This window comes from Ovis aries, chromosome 2 (genome assembly GCF_016772045.2).
Source record: "Ovis aries strain OAR_USU_Benz2616 breed Rambouillet chromosome 2, ARS-UI_Ramb_v3.0, whole genome shotgun sequence".
Classification (NCBI taxonomy): Eukaryota; Metazoa; Chordata; class Mammalia; order Artiodactyla; family Bovidae; genus Ovis; species Ovis aries.
Window position 1 is genome coordinate 210,233,758 of NC_056055.1, and position 20,066 is coordinate 210,253,823.

General features: G+C 41.7%; 1 protein-coding gene across 2 annotated transcripts in view; it reads right to left on the reverse strand.

Annotated features, from left to right (window-relative positions):
- Positions 1–483: 483 nt before the first annotated feature.
- C2H2orf80 (chromosome 2 C2orf80 homolog) overlaps positions 484–20,066 on the reverse strand; it is a 28,799-nt gene continuing 9,216 nt past the window's right edge. For both annotated transcript variants that reach the window (XM_060411251.1, XM_060411252.1), the window contains exons 3-8: positions 18,798–18,880; positions 17,133–17,220; positions 16,675–16,746; positions 5,409–5,496; positions 5,001–5,122; positions 484–950 (exon numbers count right to left, since the gene is read on the reverse strand). In XM_060411251.1, coding sequence (XP_060267234.1) covers positions 942–950; positions 5,001–5,122; positions 5,409–5,496; positions 16,675–16,746; positions 17,133–17,220; positions 18,798–18,880 — 462 coding nt within the window. In that variant the 3' untranslated portion in view covers positions 484–941. The remainder of the gene's footprint in view (positions 951–5,000; positions 5,123–5,408; positions 5,497–16,674; positions 16,747–17,132; positions 17,221–18,797; positions 18,881–20,066) is intronic.

The following is a 20,066-nucleotide window of genomic DNA, read 5'->3' on the forward strand; positions in this document are numbered from 1 at the left end:
AAAAGGATATCCAACTACAGCTGGCAATATGTCCAGAATGCCATTTGTGAAAGTCTTCAGGCAGCATGCAAAGCAAAGGTGCAGATGTTAAGAGGAAAAGCATCAGTTCAACAGTGTACACAAGGGCCAGAGGACAGACCTAATGCAGTAGGTCTTCTGGTCAACCTTAGTTACAGCCGTAATTGAACCAGTGTGGAAAAGGCTGCCTTGGTCTTTCCAGCCACAATGCCACACTGAAATATACCGCCACTTTGAGCAAAAGTCAACAAACCACATGCCAGTTTTGGCACATGTTAAAGAAAACTATTCTGTGTTAACAAAACCTTAAGATGGCATAACTTATACTCACGTTCATTTGGTCAAATTGCTACTACATGTATTTATAAACAATTTATAATCAGCATTTTGAAAAGGTGTTGAAAGACTAGAATGTTTTCTTTTTCTAGTATTCCTTGTGTTCTATTGAAAGAAAGCCTGTACTCATTTTTCTTTTAAGGCTTTATTGAAATGAGTTTAAATGTTTCCATGTGAGAGCATAGTAAAGGCAATTGATGAAGGTTAATTTTATTTTGGATTGAAACTTTGGAAAACTGCCCCCTACTCCACTATTCTGTGATGTTCAGTGCTAAACATTTGTAAAATGTGCTGCAAAGTCAGCTTACTCTAACACAGAAATGGTATATAGTTTCAAAATTCTCCAGCCAACCATCTTCCAGTCACAATTAAGTAGCATAAGATACATACTTGCTATTAACCACAATATGGCCAAACAACATGATTCTAAGATAAGAAAGCTCAACATCCAAAATAACACTTCAATGCACTTTGCATCAAAAGCTCATTGCAAAGAAAAATATGCTGGCAAGAGTTGCAGTTTTAAGATGATGGTTCCCTTCTTCCAGAGACTTTACTATGAACTCCTCTGGTGCAATTCCAGGTTTCTAAGTGACCTGCAGAATAAAAAGATGATTATGGTATCAAACACATCAGTTTAAAATGGACACAAACATTAGCTTTCAAGTTATAGGGAGTTAAGGTCAAATATCAGATACCAAGTTACTGACAAAGATGAGCTAAAACAAAAGTGGGTGCAAAAGAATTTCCCTGGAATTCTCAGACATTTGGAAATTGACTTATATTTCTCAATTAAATATAATACATGATCCCACACAGGGAAATTATTAGGTTAATAAAACACTTTATAGTGTATTTCCTAAGAATAAAATTATTCTCTTAAATAACCACAGGATGGTTATTTGTGAATGTTTGTTTTTGTTTTTTGCCCTTGTTCTTTGTTCTTATTTGTCTTTCACTCTTTTTCTACCTTTCCTAGGATGTGGTGTTGCTCATACCCATTTTAACTAATAAATGAACTATTAGTACCAAGTAGTACAAAAGAAATTTTGGAAATTGTTTTCCAGAATACTTGGATTAAAAAAAAAAATTCTTATTTTCCCCTTATTTACTAAAGAAATTCGGTGACTGGAAATAAATAGAAAATTCTGAATAAGGCATTAATATCTTGCAGTTTAAAAATGTTCATCAGCTAAAAGACATGATATAGTATCCATAAGGCATAAAAGAAAAGACTAAGAAGCTTAAACATATAAATGAAAGATTTCTTCAAACAATAAACTAAAAAGCATTTTTAATACATTTGAAAACATTTTAAAAATTTATTTATTCATTTATTTTGGCTGCGCTGGGTCTTCATTACTGTGTGAGGGTTTTCTCCAGTGCCAGTGAGAGGCATCTACCCTGTAGTCGTGGAGATCAGACTTCTCATTTCAGTGGCTTCTCTTATTTTTGAGCACAGACTCTAGGCACATGGGCTCAGGAGTTGTAGCTCTTGGGCTCTAGAGCACCGGCTCAGTATTTGTGGTCCATGGGCTTAGCTGCCCAGAAGCGTGTGGCATCGTCCTGGACTAGGGATGGAACCCATGTACCCTGCGCTGGCAGGTGGATTCTTAACCACTGCACCCCCAGGGAAGTCCTTTCCTACACTTAATAAACTATTTATTTTATTTACTTGTTTCTAATCAGTTAGCTGTACATGTGTTAATATGTATATTGATGTGTGCATGTATGGCAAATATTAGAATTGAAAATTATTCACAGTTGTTACTTCTGAGGAGTAGGACAGGGGTGTGGGAAAGAGAGGATTCTTTTACTTTTCACTATGTAATTTGGAACTTTTACTGTAAGTACTACTATTTTAATTGAAAATTAATTTGGAAAGTACATTACCCAAGAGTTGGAAAAGATGCCTTAAGTACACAAATATCAACAATAAAGCATGAAAAGCCCTCACAAATGTGGTTTTTGCTGCTTAGTTACCAAGAAAGGGCCATGTAGGAGGGATTCATCTCAAGATCTGGCCTTACTGGAAGATGGACACTTATTCTGTTGACATGCCTGGGTTTACAAGCATCAGTTAACCTATGGGAAAAGCTGGTCCCCAGAAACGAGCCTCTCAATCAGTATGGACAGGGCACAGTGATATGAGCACACTCACCTAAGGACCATTCACTTACTGCTAATTCACCAATCAACAATAACTACTAAATATCTACTGCCTGGAAAGAACTTGACATCCATGTGGGAAATAATAAGGGAATAAAAGATCTGCTTCCATCAAGAAGCCAACAATCTTCGATGGTTATGAAAGAAAACATACAGGGAACGAAATTATATTTTCAAAATAACATACCAATGAATAATCTTGAGAGCTAGATTTTCCAGACATAGGGTGCATAGATGAGCCTCAGAGGGCAATGAATCACTGTTTCAGAGATCTGTTTTTTCATGATTAAGCTTAAAGTGGTGATTACATGTGTGTGTGTGTGTGTGTGTGTTATTTCTGGAGTTGTTACTGTTTTTTTGTTTTCTGTGTTCTGTTTTGCTTCCTAAAGTTTGCTAGGGCTTACCTTATGGCTCAGACAGTAAAGAATTCGCCTGAAATACCAGAGACCCAGATTCAATCCCTGGGTGGGGAAGATCCCCTGGAGGAGGGCATGGCAACCCACTCCAGTATTCTTGCCTGGAGAATTCCCATGGACAGAGGAGCCTGGCAGTCTACAGTCCATGGGGTTGCAAAGAGTTGGACACAACTGAGCAACTAAGCACACAAAGTTTGCTATTCCCAAACTTATATTTTTAAAATTATTACCTACTTCAAAAAGATCTTCAGTAACAAAGATATGGTTCTAGAAAAGCTATACCTTCAAATCTCATTATTGTTATTTGTTGTTTAGTCGCTAAGTCATGTCCAACTCTTTCACAAACCGATAGACTGTAGCCTGCCAAGTTCCTCTGTCCATGGGATTTTCCAGGCAAGAATAAAACCATTTCCTCCTCCAGGGGATCTTTCTTACCCAGGGATTAAACCTGCATTACACGCAGATTCTTTACCATTGAGCCACTGGGGAAGCCCAAATCTCATTGTAGCAAATGTCTTTAAAGGAAAACTCAATATTTTGTAAATATTTCCTGATAACATGGTTGTTCTGCTACAGGAATAACCCATATTAAAAGCCTAATATTCCCTGGTGCTCAGACTGTAAAGTGTCTGTCTACAATGCGGGAGACCCTGGTTCGAGCCCTGGGTTGGGAAGATCCCCTGGAGAGGGAAATGGCAATCCACTCCAGTACTATTGCCTGGAAAATCCCATGGGCAGAGCCTGGTAGGCTACGGTCTATGGGGTCACAAAGAATCAGACACGACTGAGCGACTTCACTTTCACTTTCAATATGACCAAAGATTTCAGGCAGTTCTTAAAGCTATGATTTGCTATGATAAGATTATATTTCTAATCAGTCAATAGTTGGCCTCAGAAAACCTGAACAAATCCTGAGCCCTGTGTGACTCAGCCTACTGAGAGATTCACATTTAAAAATGCAGAGTAAAGCAACCAAGCTACATAAAAAGGAATTTCAATTTTCACTTGTGTTTCTTGAATGCTTAGTCACTCAGTCATGTCTGACTCTTGGCAACCTTTTGGACTGCAGCCCACCAGGCTTCTCTATCCATGAGATTTTTCAGGCAAGAACACTGGAGTGAGTTGTCACTTCTTCCTTCAGGGGATCATTCCCAGCTCAGGGATTGAACCCACATTTCCAGTGTCTCTTGGGTTGCAGGCGAATTCTTTACCTGCTGAGCCCCTGAATTTCCTGAAGCAAGCTCAATTCAGAATCTAGTGATTCTGTTTTCAAAATTCCTCTTTCCCTTTCCTACCTTACAACCTCCAGCTGACCCAGAGTCTCTCATTCAACAAAATCCTAGAATATCCCAGCCACCCCTTCTCCCAAGCCTAAACTACTTTTCTGATTCTCTCCCTGCCTTTAATATATTGACCACCTTGGTCTCTCTGACTTTAAAAGTTTCCTTTTCACTTTGTACATTATAATTGAGAGCACAGTGTTGGAATGTCAAAGAACCCTCCTTGCTTTCTCCTTCCCTTCCAGCCTTGTCCGTCTCTGACCATTATCTGAAGTCTGCAACATAAATGTCTAAGGAATCAGATAGGCAGGGCAGAAACAGCAGAGATACAAAGCAGGCAAAGATAAAATTCTTATTAGTAAGAAAGGGACCAAGAATAGGAACATTTGACACAGATATGAACACAGATTCTCTCCTCAACACTTTTACTTGAATCAACAGAATACTAGTTGGTTAACTGTGGTTAGTATTTCTTAAATGATGAAAAGATAATAATGGTCAATATTTGGGAGTTAACTCGGTTTTAATTCCTTAAGACCCATAATATCAGTTAATTATTCAGTAACCTTGAGAGGTAAATACCATTGTTCTTCCCATTTTACAGAGAAGGAAACTTAAGGCCCAGATAAGTTAAGCAACTTGCCTAAAGTCACACAGCTGATAAATAATGGGCTTTAGTTTCAAAGCCAGAACATCTAACACCCAAAGGCTAGACTTTTAACTATAAGTACTCCCCAAACACCTGGTATCAGTTTGGTTCAATTTGCACGTTTAGACCTACTTTGTCCTTTGGCTGTGTGTCCAAAGATAAATTTTTTGATGATTTCCATTCCATGGCATTTGCTTTCCTTGTGGAACTGCTGGTGGCATTTTTGTTCATTGCTGCCCTTCTTAGCTTGACACCTAGGGATGCATGTAGGAGTCATATCTATATTAAACTATTTTAAAAAATAAGTCCACCCTCAGTTTTAGATTCTTCCCTGCTACAGTCCTCTGCTTCCACCAATAAAAGGTCTGAGAAATGACTTCCCTGATTTCAGGAGGGAAATCAAGTCATAAACATTCCTGATTCTTTTCAATTCCCCCAGACGGAAAGATGTTATTACCAGAACAACTTTGACCTCACTTTGTACGCGCATCTCTGAGTTTTACTTAAATTTCTCTAAGAGACAGAAGTAAACAGGCTTACTCTGTTTGCGGGCATATTCTGCGGCTTTGGGTGCTGTTAACATGGCAAAAGGGTGCAAGGAGAGGTGGAAGGGTGGAGCTTGGGGAACCTGAAAGGAAAACAGACCTACTTTTAAAAGCTGCACCCACTTCGTGCTGTAAGCAGCTGCTGGTTATAGCACTTGTCTCAAGACTTGGCCTGTCTCCCTAACCCATCTTCCTGACACATGACCAGCAGTTGAGGACCACCTTTTGTGGGTCATGCGCCTTCCCGCGCTGCCTTTGGTGGCCATTCTTTGCCTAGAATGGCCTTTCACAAAACTGTGCTCTTCAGGTGGCCCCCTTTACCTGGAATAGCCTTTTCTTCCTCTTCTGCCTCAAGGCACTTACTTTTCCTTTAAGATGTGGCTGAAATATCACCTTTTCTGAGAAACTGGTCCAGTTGTCTCCCCAACTTCCTGCTTCCTTGCTGACACCCTCCCAACCCATCCTAAGGCCAAATTATGGACTCATTTGTCTGTGAATGCAAAGCACATTAACACATAGAACACCCCCAGTGGTGATAGTTAATAACCCACTGTCTGTTGCACCGCCTTGGAAACTCAAGGTTAGGACCGTCTCTTCAGTCTTTCATTCACACAATAAGTTTCTGGTGAGCACTACGGTAGGCAGACCCTGTTTTAGGAAGCCGTGGTTGGTGAGACAAACAAGGTTCCTGCCTTTCCAGGGCTGAGTGAGGAGAAAAGAACAATAAACTATTAGATAACCAGGTTTATCATACATTATGACAAATTGAATCAACTAAACAAGTGGTTGTGCTAACAAGTCATTGGGCGACCATCACTTCAGGCAGAAAGGACAGAAAACATGGATTATACAATAAATGTTCTCTTTATAGACGGGATGGTTTATAGTCTCCTCAGCTGGGCACTTCTAGATTTTGTCTCAGTCTTTTTTTTTTTTAATGTGGACCATTTTTGAAGTCCTTATTGAATTTTTTACAATATTGTTTCTGTTTTATGTTTTGGTTTCTTGGACACGAGGCTTGTGAGATCTTAGCCCCCCAACCAAGGCTAGAACCCGAACCCCCTGCATTGGAAGAAGACTACTAGGAAAGTTCCTGACCTCAGGCTTTTATTGAAATGGTAAATGTATTTATTGAGAGTTTGTGTCATATCCAGCATTGTAAAGAATTAAATATAAGCATGAATGATGGCTTCTAACCTCAAGAAGCAAGAATACTGGAGTGGGTTGCCCTGTTGTCCTCCAGGGGATCTTCCCCACCCAGGGATCGAGCCCAGGTCTCCCTCACTGCAGGCAGATTCTTAGCCACCAGGGAAGTCTATGAATATGGGAGTGGGTAGCCTATCTCTTCTCCAGGGGCTCTTCCCCACTGGGGAAGATCAAATCAAACTGGGGTCTCCTGTATTACAGACAGATTCTTTACCAGCTGAGTTGGCTCAGATGGTAAAGAAGCTGCCTGCAGTGTGGGACACCTGGGTTCTATCCCTGGTTCAAGAAGATCCCCTGGAGAGGGAAAAAGCAACCCACTCCAGTATTCTTGCCTGGATAGTCCCAGGGACAGAGGAGTCTGGCAGGCTGCAGTCCATGGGGTCATGAAGAGTCAGACACGACTGATCAACCAAACCATGTGTGACACACGTGGAACCTCAAGAAGCATGTAATCTGTTCTGAAAGATGACCAAGAACAAAGAAAGTAATTAAAAGGAGGCTTTGTATCTGTGTGGAGCAAAGGTAGGTGTGATAACAGCCCTGCAGGATGATACATGCCTCGTGTAAGGAAGAAAACTGGCTTGCACATCGTCTTGATGCATTTCGAATTCCTTGTTGTCCAGTGGTTAGACTTGGCACTTTCATGCTGTGGCCTACATTCCAGAGAACTAAGATCCCACAAGCCCAGTGATGCAGCCAAAAAATAAAAAGACAGGCCTTTCATGCTTTAGTTTCCCTGTCCACTGGGGAAGAAAGAGCCCGAGTATTTTGAAGGTCACTTCCAGTTCACATATGCTATGACTCCTGATAACTGATGACTTATGCAGGCAGTTAATGTAGCTCCCTCTGTGGTTTATAAGAAAAATTATTTTACAAGTAGGATGACACTGAAGTCCTAAACCTAGAGTTAGCCATATGCTCTTTTTATTTTTCCCTTCAAAGTTACTGATTGATACCTTCATTGTACTACTCAGCTAGGGAGTAACAGAGTTGGGACTGGACACCAGTCTGTTGGTCTCTGAAGAGCTTGCTTTGAATTTTGGATGCAAGTTTGAGTGGAGAGGAGTGATGGGTGCTCAGACACTGGGCTGTGGCTTCGTGAAGAGAGGAGGAAAGAAGAGATTCTGATGTTCTCTAGTTACCTGTCTGTCTTTTTCCTCTTTCTGTCCAATGTTTCACTCTCTTTATCTCCTTTTCCTTTTCCCCTCTTTTTCTGTCAAATGGAACTGCAGAATATTTTTATTGCTTGCTTTATTTGTCAAAGGAAGGTTTATGCTCCTTTTCCTTCAGTTTGAAAATGCGTAGAATCTCTTACATTTATCTGAAGCTAACTGCAAATCACTCTACTATTCTTCATCCATGGAGAATACCATGGATGGAGGAGCCTGGTGGGCTACAGTCCATGGGGTCGCAAAGAGCAGACACAACTGAGTGACTAACACCTTCACCACCTTCACTTTCAACTGCAAAGAATCATTACATGTGAAGTTCTTAATTTTTTTTTTTCCTATGGGTCCAAGTTTCTCAGCAGAAAAATGGCTCCCTGTTAGCAAAAAAAATCCCTCTCAGGAGTAGAACTAGAAGTTTGTATTGCATTAACAGAATTGAACAATTCTGGGTCCTTGATGGCTTTCTGTCACCAGGTGGCAGCAGATAGTCCTGAAAAAAAGCTATCAAGCCCGCACAGTACCCATGTGGTGCATGCTAAGTCACTTTAGCCTTGTCCCACTCTATGTGACCCCATGGACTGCAGCCAGCCAAGCTCCTCTCTCCGTGGGATTCTCCTGGCAAGAATACTGGAGTGAGTTGCCATGCCCTTCTCCAGAGGATCTTCCCAGCCCAGGATTTGAACCCATGTTTCTTACATCTCCTGCGTTGGCAGGAGGGTTCGTTACCACTAGCACCATCTGGGAAGCCCCAAGTAGCCAATTCTAGCGGCCAAAAACCCTACATAATCTGATTAGTATTCAACAGGGCTTTAAGCTTTTGCTTGGGAAGGATTTTAGCTGTTGCTTAGCAGACACTGAGGAATCAAAGTTTAATCATACATATTTTCATCCATTAAAGAAGAACCTTTATCAACTATTTTTTTTACCTACCCTACCTTGTAGTTAAATCCAGTTTTTGTTTGTTTGTTTTATTTTGTTAATAGAAATGTATTTATTTTAATTGGAGGCTAATTACTTTACAATATTGTATTGGTTTTGCCATACATTGACATGAATCCGCCATGGGTGTACATGTGTTCCCCATCCTGAACCCCCCTCCCACCTTCCTCTCCATACCATCCCTCTGGGTCATCCCAGTGCACCAGCCCCGAGCACCCTGTATCATGCATCGAACCTGAACTGGCGATTCGTTTCACATATGATAATATACATGTTTCAATGCCATTCTCCCATATCATCCCGCCCTCGCCCTCTCCCACAGAGTCCAAAAGACTGTTCTATACAAATCCAATTTTAAAAAATTATGTTAAACTCTTAAGGACTGTTTTTAAAGTCTCTCTCACAATTTAATCTTTGAAATACTATGTTTTCATTAAGAGGGCTTGCTAACTCCTTGTTTAAGATGTAGAGGAAAGTACCTGCATAAAGCTGATGTGCAGGTGCAAGGGAAAGGCCTGAGCTGGTGTCCTTGATGCAGGGAGGACCTTGTGAGGTCACAGGGGTAGAGGACCCTCAGATGCTTGTATCTGTAGCTGAAATCATATCATACCCTTTGTGATAATTTAACTAAAGTAGGCAAAGTTTATGTTTTAATAAGGGGCTTCTCTGGTGGCTCAGTGGTAAAGAATTCACCTGCCAGTGTAGGAAATGAAGGTTTGATCACTGGGTCAGGAAGATCCCCTAGAAAAGGAAATGGCAACCCACTCCAACCATCTTGCCTGGGAAATCCCATGGACAGAGGAGCCTGGAGGGCTACAGTCCGTGCAGTCGCAGAGTCAGACACACGACTAAACAACAACAACATGTCTTAATAATACAGTGGATGCTTGATGAGCTCTTTGATTTTTGAATGTTTAGAGAAGTGGTCCTTAACTAGCTGTGATTTTTGCCTCTTAGGGGACACATGGCAACACTGAAAGACGTCTTTAGATGTCACATCAAGGGGCAGGCGTGGGCAGCTATTGGCATCTAATGGGTATGAAACAGGAGGGAAGGGGGCAGGGCACAACTTTTGAGAGAATGACAAAGCCTGAGGACACAGCATAAACTGATTACAATCAAATGTGTCCAAGATAGCAGACAAGTCAACTTCCACTAGACCTTGATCCTCAATCAGCAAGCTAAATAACACACCCAGGGGTGCCATGCAGTTCCAGTTCAGTTCAGTTCAGTCGCTCAGTCATGTCTGACTCTTTGCAACCTCATGGATTGCAGCCCACCAGGCCTCCCTGTCCATCACCAACTCCTGGAGCTTCCTCAAACTCATGTCCATCGAGTCAGTGATGCCATCCAACCATCTCATCCTCTGTCGTCCCCTTCTCCTCCTGCCTTCAATCATTCCCAGCATCAGGGTTTTTTCAAATGAGTCAGTTCTTTGCATCAGGTGGCCAAAGTACTGGAGTTTCAGCTTTAGCATCAGTCCTTCCAATGAATATTTAGGACTGATTTCCTTGATGATTCACTGGTTTGATCTTGCAGTCCAAGGGACTCTCAAGAGTCTTCTCCAACACCACAGTTCAAAAACATCAATTCTTCGGCGTTCGGCTTTCTTTATTGTTCAAGTCTCACATGACCACTGGAAAAACCAAAGCTTTGACTAGACAGACCTTTGTTGGCAAAGTAATGTCTCTGCTTTTTAATGTGCTGTCTAGGTTGGTCATGACTTTTCTTTCAAGGAGCAAGCGCCTTTTAATTTCATGGCTGCAGTCACCATCTGCAGTGATTTTGGAGTTCAAAAAATAAAGTCTCTCACTGTTTGCATTATTTCCCCATCTATTTGCCATGAAGTGATGGGACCAGATACCATGATCTTAGTTTTCTGAATCTTGAGCTTTAAGCCAGCTTTTTCACTCTTCTCTTTCACTTTCATCAAGAGGCTCATTCTTCACTTTCCTCCATAAGGGTGGTATCATCTGCATATCTGAGGTTATTGATATTTCTCCTGGCAATCTTGATTCCAGCTTGTGCTTCATCCAGTCCAGCATTTCTCATTATATACTCTGCATATAAGTTAAATAAGCAGGGTGACAATATACAGCCTTGACATCCTCCTGTCCTGATTTGGAACCAGTCTGTAGTTCCATGTCCCGTTCTAACTGTTGCTTCTTGACCTGAGCACAGATTTCTCAGGAGGCAGGTCAGGTGATCTGGTATTCCCATCTCTTGAAGAATTTTCCAGTCCACACAGTCAGAGGCTTTGGCATAGTCAATAAGGCAGAAGTAGATGTTTTTCTAGAACTCTCTTGCTTTTTTGGTAATCCAACGGATGTTGGCAATTTGACTTCTGGTTCCTCTGCCTTTTCTAAATCCAACTTGAACATCTGGAATTTCATGGTTCACGTACTGTTGAAGCCTGTCTTGGAGAATTTTGAGCATTACTTTGCTAGCGTGCGAAATGAGTGCAATTGTGCAGTAGTTTGAGCATTCTTTGGCATTGCCTTTCTTTGGAATTGGAATGAAAACTGACTCTTTCAGTTCTGTGGCCACTGTTGAGTTTTCCAAATTTGCTGGGATATTGAGTGCAGTACTTTAACAACATCATCTTTGAGAATTTGAAATAGTTCAACTGGAATTCCATCACCTCCACTAGCTTTGTTTGTAGTGATGCTTCCTAAGGCCCACTTGACTTCGCATTTCAGGATGTCTGGCTCTAGGTGTGTGATTACACCATCGTGACTATATGCAGTTCCAAGGAACCATCAAAGGACTAAAAGGTGGGGGGTGGCCCATTTCCCGGAATTCTCCACCCCTTCCCCAAAATAGCTGGAGTAATCCTACCACTCATTAGCTTATGAAATTACCAACCCATAAAAACTAACCACAGCACATTTCAAGGTGGCTGTACTTACTCTCCGCGATGGCCCACATTCTGTCTCTGGAGTGTGTTTCTCTCTAAATAAATCTACTTCTTACCTGTCACTTTGTCTCTCACTGGATTCTTTCTGAGATGAGACATCAAAAACCTGAGCTTCATTAGGTCCTGAAACCAGGTACTGTGGGTTTTGACCGGGTTCAAGTTCCAGCCATATGGGTTAGAGTCCAAAACTGGGTTTTGGCAAGATTCTAGTCCCAGCCATGTGGGTTAGAGTCCCACTCAGGGACTGGGACTCGAGTCCCAGCAGTTCAAGTCCCAGTCTGAGGTAAACAGTTTCAGGTGGAAGCCAGGAATTCTGCTAAACAGCTCACAATGCACTAAACAGCCCCAACTCCACCCCCTACACACAAATTATCTGGTTAAAAATGTTGAGACACCCTGATTTAGAGGAATATAGAGGGAATCAGATACATCCCCAACCCCGTGAGTACCAGAACCTTACCCATAGCTATTGTTTTGAGGTTACCAGGTGCCAACCACTAAGGGCTTTACGGATGTAACTCACCTCATTTCCCATAGCAATCCCAGCTTCTGGCTCCTGCTTCTACAAATGAAATCGAGGCTGATAGAGTTTAGAGAACTTGTCCAGGATTATTCTGTTTGAACTAGTAGAGCTGGGATTCGATCCCAGGCTACCCGACTTTAGAATCCTCACACTTAACTCTTACAAAAAAACAGCCTTTCATGTACAGGACACTCATATCCTGTAACAATAAACAAACTCAGGTCATTGAAGGAAAGCCCTTGAAATTCAGTACCCCTAAAACTAAGTTCCTCTGCTGAGTTTATGATTAACCAATCTATCCAAAACATGATTCCCCAGCTTGTCGAATGCCTGTTCTACTCAAGGTTGAGGAGTATAAAAAAAAAAAGGAGGGGGGCGGGGAGGTGGGGGGACTGACACCAAGCAGGATCCTGTAGAGCCTGAGACCCGGCACCAAAACCTTTCCATGTTCCTCATTTCTTGTTTGTAGAAAGAAAAAAAAAAATGCAGCCTCCTAGACGTTCCTCAAGTTCCAAAGAGCAGATTCAAACAGTTACTAATTAGGGGAGTGACTTAGGCAGAAAGAAACAGTAGGGCTGCAATGAGGACTGGGCCTGGTTCCTCCTCAGGGGACCTGCATAACAATCTGATACAAATCTCTGAGTTCTTCTGCAGAAATTAAGACGACCACTCAGGTGTAAGATACTAATTGTAGGCTGAACACAAGCACAGGGACCCCAGACTGACTGGAGCCAGAAAGCTGATGACTGAAATTACCAGAATAGCATCAGTTACCTCACCACCAACCAATCAGAGGAGGGTTACACACCCTGGAGCCTAACCCTCCAACTTTGCCTATAAAACTTCTTCCCTGAAACCCATGGGGAGTTTGGGTCTTTAAGCATAAACTACCCTGTTCTCCTTGCTCGGCCCTGTAATAAACCTCTCTCTGCTCCAAACTCTGGTGTTTTGGTTGTTTGACCTCATTTGGTATCAGGCACTTGAACTTGAGTTTGGCAAAACCCCCTTTCTGAGGATATGAGTTATTTTCACTCAGAGCTGGTCATTATGTAGTCTATGTTGTCAACTACAAATTGGCACTTGCCAAGGGCATCTGCCATCTGCCTCTGCAGAGACGGAACCTTGTGTTGCTGCAGCTGTTGAACTTTGGCACACCGTGAAGGGAGTTCAGCGGTGGAGAGTGAAGCACTCCGTGCTTCAGAGAAACTGGTGGTACAGATCTTCAGATAGATATTTTCAGGAACTGATTTCATGATCCCAATCCTGACATCTCTTTATATCTAGAAAAGCACTAAGTATTTTCATGGAGACATCAGCTCCTCTTGACTAGCAGAAACCTTTTGTAAAGTAAACGTTTGATTGCATTGAACTGCCCCTTCACCAAAATCTTATATATTGACCTTCCCCACTACCTCTTTGGAGCCGTCTCTCAGAGCTATCTGAGGTGCTGTCTCCTGGGCTGCAATCCTCATTTGCCCCCAATAAAACTTAACTCACAATTGTTACATTGTACATCTTTTTAGTGGACAAACAGAACTGGACATGGAACAACTGACTGGTTCAAAATTGGGAAAGGGGTACGTCAAGGCTGTATATTGTCACCCTGCTTATTTAACGTATATGCAGAGTTATTGTTGTTTTTATTCAGTTACCCAGTCGTGTCTGACTCTTTGCAACCCCATAGACTGCAGCACTCAAGGCTTCCCTGTCCCTCACCGTCTCCTGGAGTTTGCCCAAGTTCATGTCCATTGCACTGGTGATGCCATCCAGCCATTTCATCCTCTGATGCCCTCTTCTGCTCTCAATCTTTCCCAGCATCGGTTCTTTTCCAATGAGTCAGCTGTTTGCATCAGATAACTAAAATACTGGAGCTTCAGCTTTAGCATCAGTCCTTCCAGTGAGAATTCAGGGTTGATTTCCTTTAGGATTGACTGGTTTGATCTCCTTGCTGTCCAAGGGACTCTCGGGAATCTTCTCTAGCACCACAATTCGAAGGAATCAGTTCTTTGGTGCTCTGCCTTCTTTACCATCCAGCTCTCACAACCATACGTGACCCCTGGTAAGACCATAGCTTTGACTTTACAGACTTCTGTCAACAGAGTGATGTCTCTGCCTTTCAGCACACCGTCTAGGTTTGTCATAGCTTTCCTGCCAAGAAGCAATTGTCTCCTGATTTCATGGCTGCAGTCACCATCCCCAGTGACTTTAGAGCCCAAGAAGAGGAAATCTGTCACTGGTTCCAACTTTTCCCCTTCTATTTGCCGTGCAGTAATGGGGCCGGATGCCATGATCTCAGTTTTTTTAATATTTAGTTTTAAACTGGCTTTTTCACTCTTTTCCTTCACCCTCATCAAGAGGTTCTTTAGTTCCTCTTCACTTTCTGCCATTAGAGTGGTATAATCCACATATCTGAGGTTGTTGATGTTTCTCCCACCTATCTTGATTCCAGCTTGTAATTCATCCAGCCCAACATGTTTGCAGAGTACATCATGCAAAATGCCAGGCTGGATGAACCACAAGCTGAAATCAAGATTGCTGGGAGAAATCAACAACTTCCGATATGCAGAGGGTACCACTTTGGCTTCCCTATATATATATATATATATACACACACATACATATATATATACACATACACATATATTTATATTCTTTTTAGGTTCTTTTCTGTTACAGATTACTACAAGATATTGAATATAGTTCCCTGTGCTATATAGTAGGTCCTTGTTAGTAATCTATTTTATATGTATTAATGTGTATATTTTAATCCCAAATTCCTAATTTATCCTTCCCTACTCCCCTCCATTTTGGCCCCTTTAATGAATCTGGTTTATCCAAGCTGCTTGAACACCCATGTTTGCAAACCTGCTTGATAGATAACCCTGCTCAGACTGGAGGGCTTCACGGTGCCATTCCTTCCAGGATGTGATTTTCCATATTTGTCCTCTGGCCACTTGAGTTGAGACCAAGCAACTACGTCTGCCTACTGCCTGCCTTTGTCCTCTGCTAGGCAAAGACGATGAAGGGGAGAAAACACAATGTCCGAAACAGAGCGACTTGGGCTCAGATATTTATATGTATGTGTTGAAGGGGGTGCTTTCAAGGGAAAGCCTAAAAGGGGGAAATCCTAGAAGGGAGAAATCTGCAGGAAAAAAATCAAACAGGATTAAAGCAGTGTGGTTTGCTTGACTCTCTAAGAAAACAAAAAAAGTAGTCTTTCTTCAAAAGCCAAGAAGAGCGTGGTTTCTGAGGAGCATTAGTCCTGGGATGGCTTATATCTCAACCAAGGAAGCATGCCAGCTCCAATATGAGATAGGAAATCTATGAGAAAGTGATCTTTTCAGACTCACCCACCCTTGTATCCCTGCCTCTACCACTATAACAAATGAATAAATGAAAGGAATAGTTGAAACCGGAGAGATCAGAGAGGGGGTGCTGATTTCCTCCATAACCCAGGGAATTTGAGTCTCAAGACCAGGCCAGCTTACATATGGACTAAGGTGAGAGGACCACTGGATTCAGTTACGACACTTCGGAGTAAGTGCTAGAGTCCTAAGGCGGCCCTCGTAGACTCCTGACTTTATATGACCCCACTGTTTGCAGGACGGTCTGCAGGTAAGACAGCAAGGCAGGCGGTGTTCCTGCGGCTGCAGCCCCGCTCCTGCCCTGGCCTCCCTTCCAAACCCTGGTGGGGACATGGGAGTGACAGTGGGAGCAGAAGGCCGGTGGGGACTCTCCTGGCTTCCCTCCCTGACTGCCTCCCACTCCATGCCTCTGCCCAGCCCTGCCCACCCCATCTGCCCTTTCTTCTTCTTCTCTTTTCTAGAGGTTATCCAAAGGCAAAGGGATCAGCAGTTCACTTCTAAAGAGAAGCCCATATTTCAAATGTTTAGTAAATATTTATATATTCATAAATAGCAAAACCTGAACTAATAGTAAAGATAATTCAGAATACTCTGGGCTATTTGTTTTCTATTTTTCCGGATTAGTATATGGAAACCCAAAGAGGGGAAGGGACACAGTCAGAATTCAACCTGGACTCCCTGATCTTTTGTACTTCAACTGGACTGAATTCCAAGCAGTCTTGTGGAAAGGAGACATGTGGCAGCAGTAAACTAGATAATTTCTCATGAGAATGAACATTGCAGATCTCATCCTAGTTCTAGAAGTTACGGTACATCATACAAGAGGAGCACTTGGATTTACCAGACCCATATTATGAAGAGTGTAAGTGAGAACTTTTGTTAATGCAGAACAGAGACAGCATCTAGACTTTAAGGTGCTCAAGTCGCTGCCTCTATTTATGAATTAATAAAATGCATTTGCTATTATGAGTATAGTCCTCTATGTAGTGAAAGCATCTCAAGTAAGGTATAATTACATTTGGTTTTATATATTTTGATATGAAGCTGTTATTTCATGCCTGAAAATACAATATTATCAATTTATAAAATAAAGAAATTCTCCCTAAAATTCCGTTATGCTGATAGTCTCAGGTCATCCTTACCTTGGCAGCACCAGAACTGCAAGAAGAGCCAGCCCCATAAATTTTAAAGACTTCCTCAATCGGGATACTGTTCTATTAAACAACAAAATAATAACAAAAATATATTATCATATCATGACTTTTCTTTTATTATAAAATAAAACTATTATACCTTCTGCACATTCAGTACCATGCCTGGAGAGCATGGGCACCAGATAAATAACTTCAAAATAAATGGATAAGTCAGAGTATCCTAACATCAATTATTTATGCACTATTTTTTCCCTTAAATACATATTTTTTTACAATACAATATAGAAGGCAGTCTTTTTATTAACCTGTAAAAATTAAAAATTTACTTTCAATAAATTTTACATATTTAGAAACATTGGCTGAAAAATAAAATAAGATTCTTTAATATAAAATGCACATTGTAGATGCAAAATCTTCATAGATGCAAATAATGTTCTTTTCCTTACCATTAAGATTCCAGCATAAGATGATAAAATCATTGCTTCTCGTTCCCTGTGGTTTGGATATACGGGTCTACCCCGAAATGACATTTTCCTAAGGGGGAATATGAATAAGAATGGAGGGTTTATTCTTGTTCTTCTTAACAAGAATTTTTGACAAAATTGTGATGATAATCATAAGTAATAAATAATAGCCAATGGCTGCTTGCTATGCATTTATTCACAAAACTGATATGATTAATCCATCATCAGCAAAGTATACACTTTGAATTTTGAATCTTCCAACAGTGGTGATGAATTTACCCTCATCTACCCATGATTCCACAGGTATCAAACCCCAGAGGAGTGGCCACTATGGTGGGCAATTGTGGTTTTACCAATCCATATCCTTTTCTGTTCTTGTGGCAATTGCTTGGGGGTAACTGCCTTCCCCCTGTGTAAGCCTATAAAGCTTCCCCCTGTATAAGCTTCTAGGGGCATGATGCCCCTAGATTCCAAGGATGGAAAATGCACTGTGGACTAATTCAGCCAGCATGTTCTCTCCCTCACTCTACCCCCAGATAAGTCAGAGCAAACAGTGCCAATTGAGACACAGTTCTGTGCTTTTTAAAAATCCATTCTCCCCTGGCCTGACTGTTGTGATAAAGCAGGGTAAAACTAGAAATAGTGTCCACTCAGAGGAAATAGCCAAGAGGTAGATCCTGATGACCTGGTTTGAGTTTTGAATTAAGCTGTGCCTGATGCCACTCTACCCATGGACTTTCCAGATACAGAGACAATAAATCTCTCCTCTTTTTCTTTCTTTTTTTTTTCCTTTTTCTGCTTGAGTCCATTCAAATTGGATTTTCTGCTTATTGCAACTAAATACTAACTGATCCAACCATTTAGCACCAGGTGTGTGTTCTAAAGCAACAGAGCAGAAAAAAAAACTGGCCCCTTGAACAAGGGATTCAATCCTGGCGTCATCAGTTTCATGTTCTTTCTAGCTGAATGAGTCTGCCTGGCACATATAGGTGTGGTTAGTCGCTCAGTCGTGTCCAACTCTCTATGACCCCATGGACCGTATCCTGTCAGGCTCCTCTATCCAGGCTTTTTCAAGCAAGAATAATGAAGTGGGTGTCATTTCCACCTCCAGGGGATCTTCCTGACCCAGGGATCAAACCCACGTCTCTTATGCCTCCTGTATTGGCAGGCTGGTTCTTTACCACTATCGCCACCTGGAATGCCCCACATTTGGGAGAAAATGCCAATAATTTTGGCAAGCATTAAAACAGTGGTGATTCAAACTGCTTAGCTCAGGTACACATCTGGTTAAATGCTTAAGAAGTTATGTTTGATGGTCCTTGGGAAAAGATTGCAGCTTTACCCAAAATACTGATCATTTTTTTAAAAAATCAAGGCATGTACACAATAAAGCACAGTTATATTTCTAAGACAAAACATCTTATGCAAGAAAGATCTGTATCTGACAGAAACCAGTTCACAGGGATGCAAAATATGTAAGCACGGATAAGACTTCCTCAAACTGACGACTGTTGAGATTTTTTCAGGTTTCTAGCTGGAGACAAATACTCCATAGTATTTTCAAATCAGAGTGCCTTGTGATAAACTTCCTCTATCATTACTCATTGGTTAACAAAACAAAACAGGAACAAGGACTATTCAACTTACACTTTCTCCCACTCCAGCCAAGTTAAGTCTTCTGAGTGATCCAGCCATTGCAAAGCAACATTGATGGCCAAGTCATAGTGTGCCTGGAAGCAGGGAGCACAGAGAACAAAGGAACAGGCTGAGACATTGACTGATGCTCACCCTGGCAATGACAATGGCACGGCTAAGCCTGTTCTCTTTTGTCATGTCCACAACAGTGAGGATCACCAGCGGTGTCCCGTAACCTGATGCTCAGATAGAAATAACTAGTGTTCTTCCGGCATTACATTTAACTCCCCACTAGACCAATGTGTGTGTGTGTTGGATGGGTGGGTGGAGGTGCCAGAAATGATAGATTCATGAGATACTATACTGGGAATCAGGGAATCTGGGTTCAAACCTAGGTTACTGCTAGCAACTCATGGTCCTATATCCTTGGGTGAGCAATTGCTGTTCTCTGGGCCTCAACTTCCTTGAATTATAAAATAGAAAAAGGGGAAGGTAGAGGAAGACGGACATAGAGAACAATTTCTAATTTGGTGTAACATCAGAAATGTGCTCCCAGGGTCACAGAGGAGGTGTGTCCACCTGATGAGTTGAGGGAATCCCTAGAGACTCAGAAAAGAGGCCTCGGCAGAGCTGGGCTTGAAGGATGAGGAGAATTTCCATAGGGGAAGGACCTCCTAGGCAGAGGGCCCAGTGGAAGCAGGGAACTGCAGGTAGACTTGGGTAAGTGACTTATCTTCTATGTGGTAAAAAGCTAAGGACCAATTCTGTGTTCATTCTTATCGTATTGACCACCTTTTCCTGGTCATTTCTAAGTGTATTCACCATTTATCTGTCAAATCATTCCTTCTCAGCTTGAAGAAGAAAGGTCAGTTTTGTTTTTGTGTTTGTAGATGAATTCCAAGATTCTACGTCATCTTAACATTTTCTAAAAGATGTAACAATGTAATTATTTCTCTCAGGGACTGAACCAAACTGAAAAGAGAAAGGAAGAAAAAGAGAGAAAAGGAAGGAAGGAGGGAGGAAGGGAAGGAAGGGAGGAAAAAAAAAAGAAAGGCAGTAATCACTTGTTGAAACCTAATTGGAAGACTGATGCCTGGATAGCTGGAGCTGCCATCACCTGCTTGCTCGTTAGAAAGGCACGTCTCCAGCCTCACCCCAGACCTCCTGAATCAAAACGGTCTTGGAATAAGACCTCATTAAAGTTTGACCAGCACTTATCTAATTGGTTTAATTTCTCTATTTAATACATGCATAGAGAAGTAGTTTAGAACATGAAGCCTT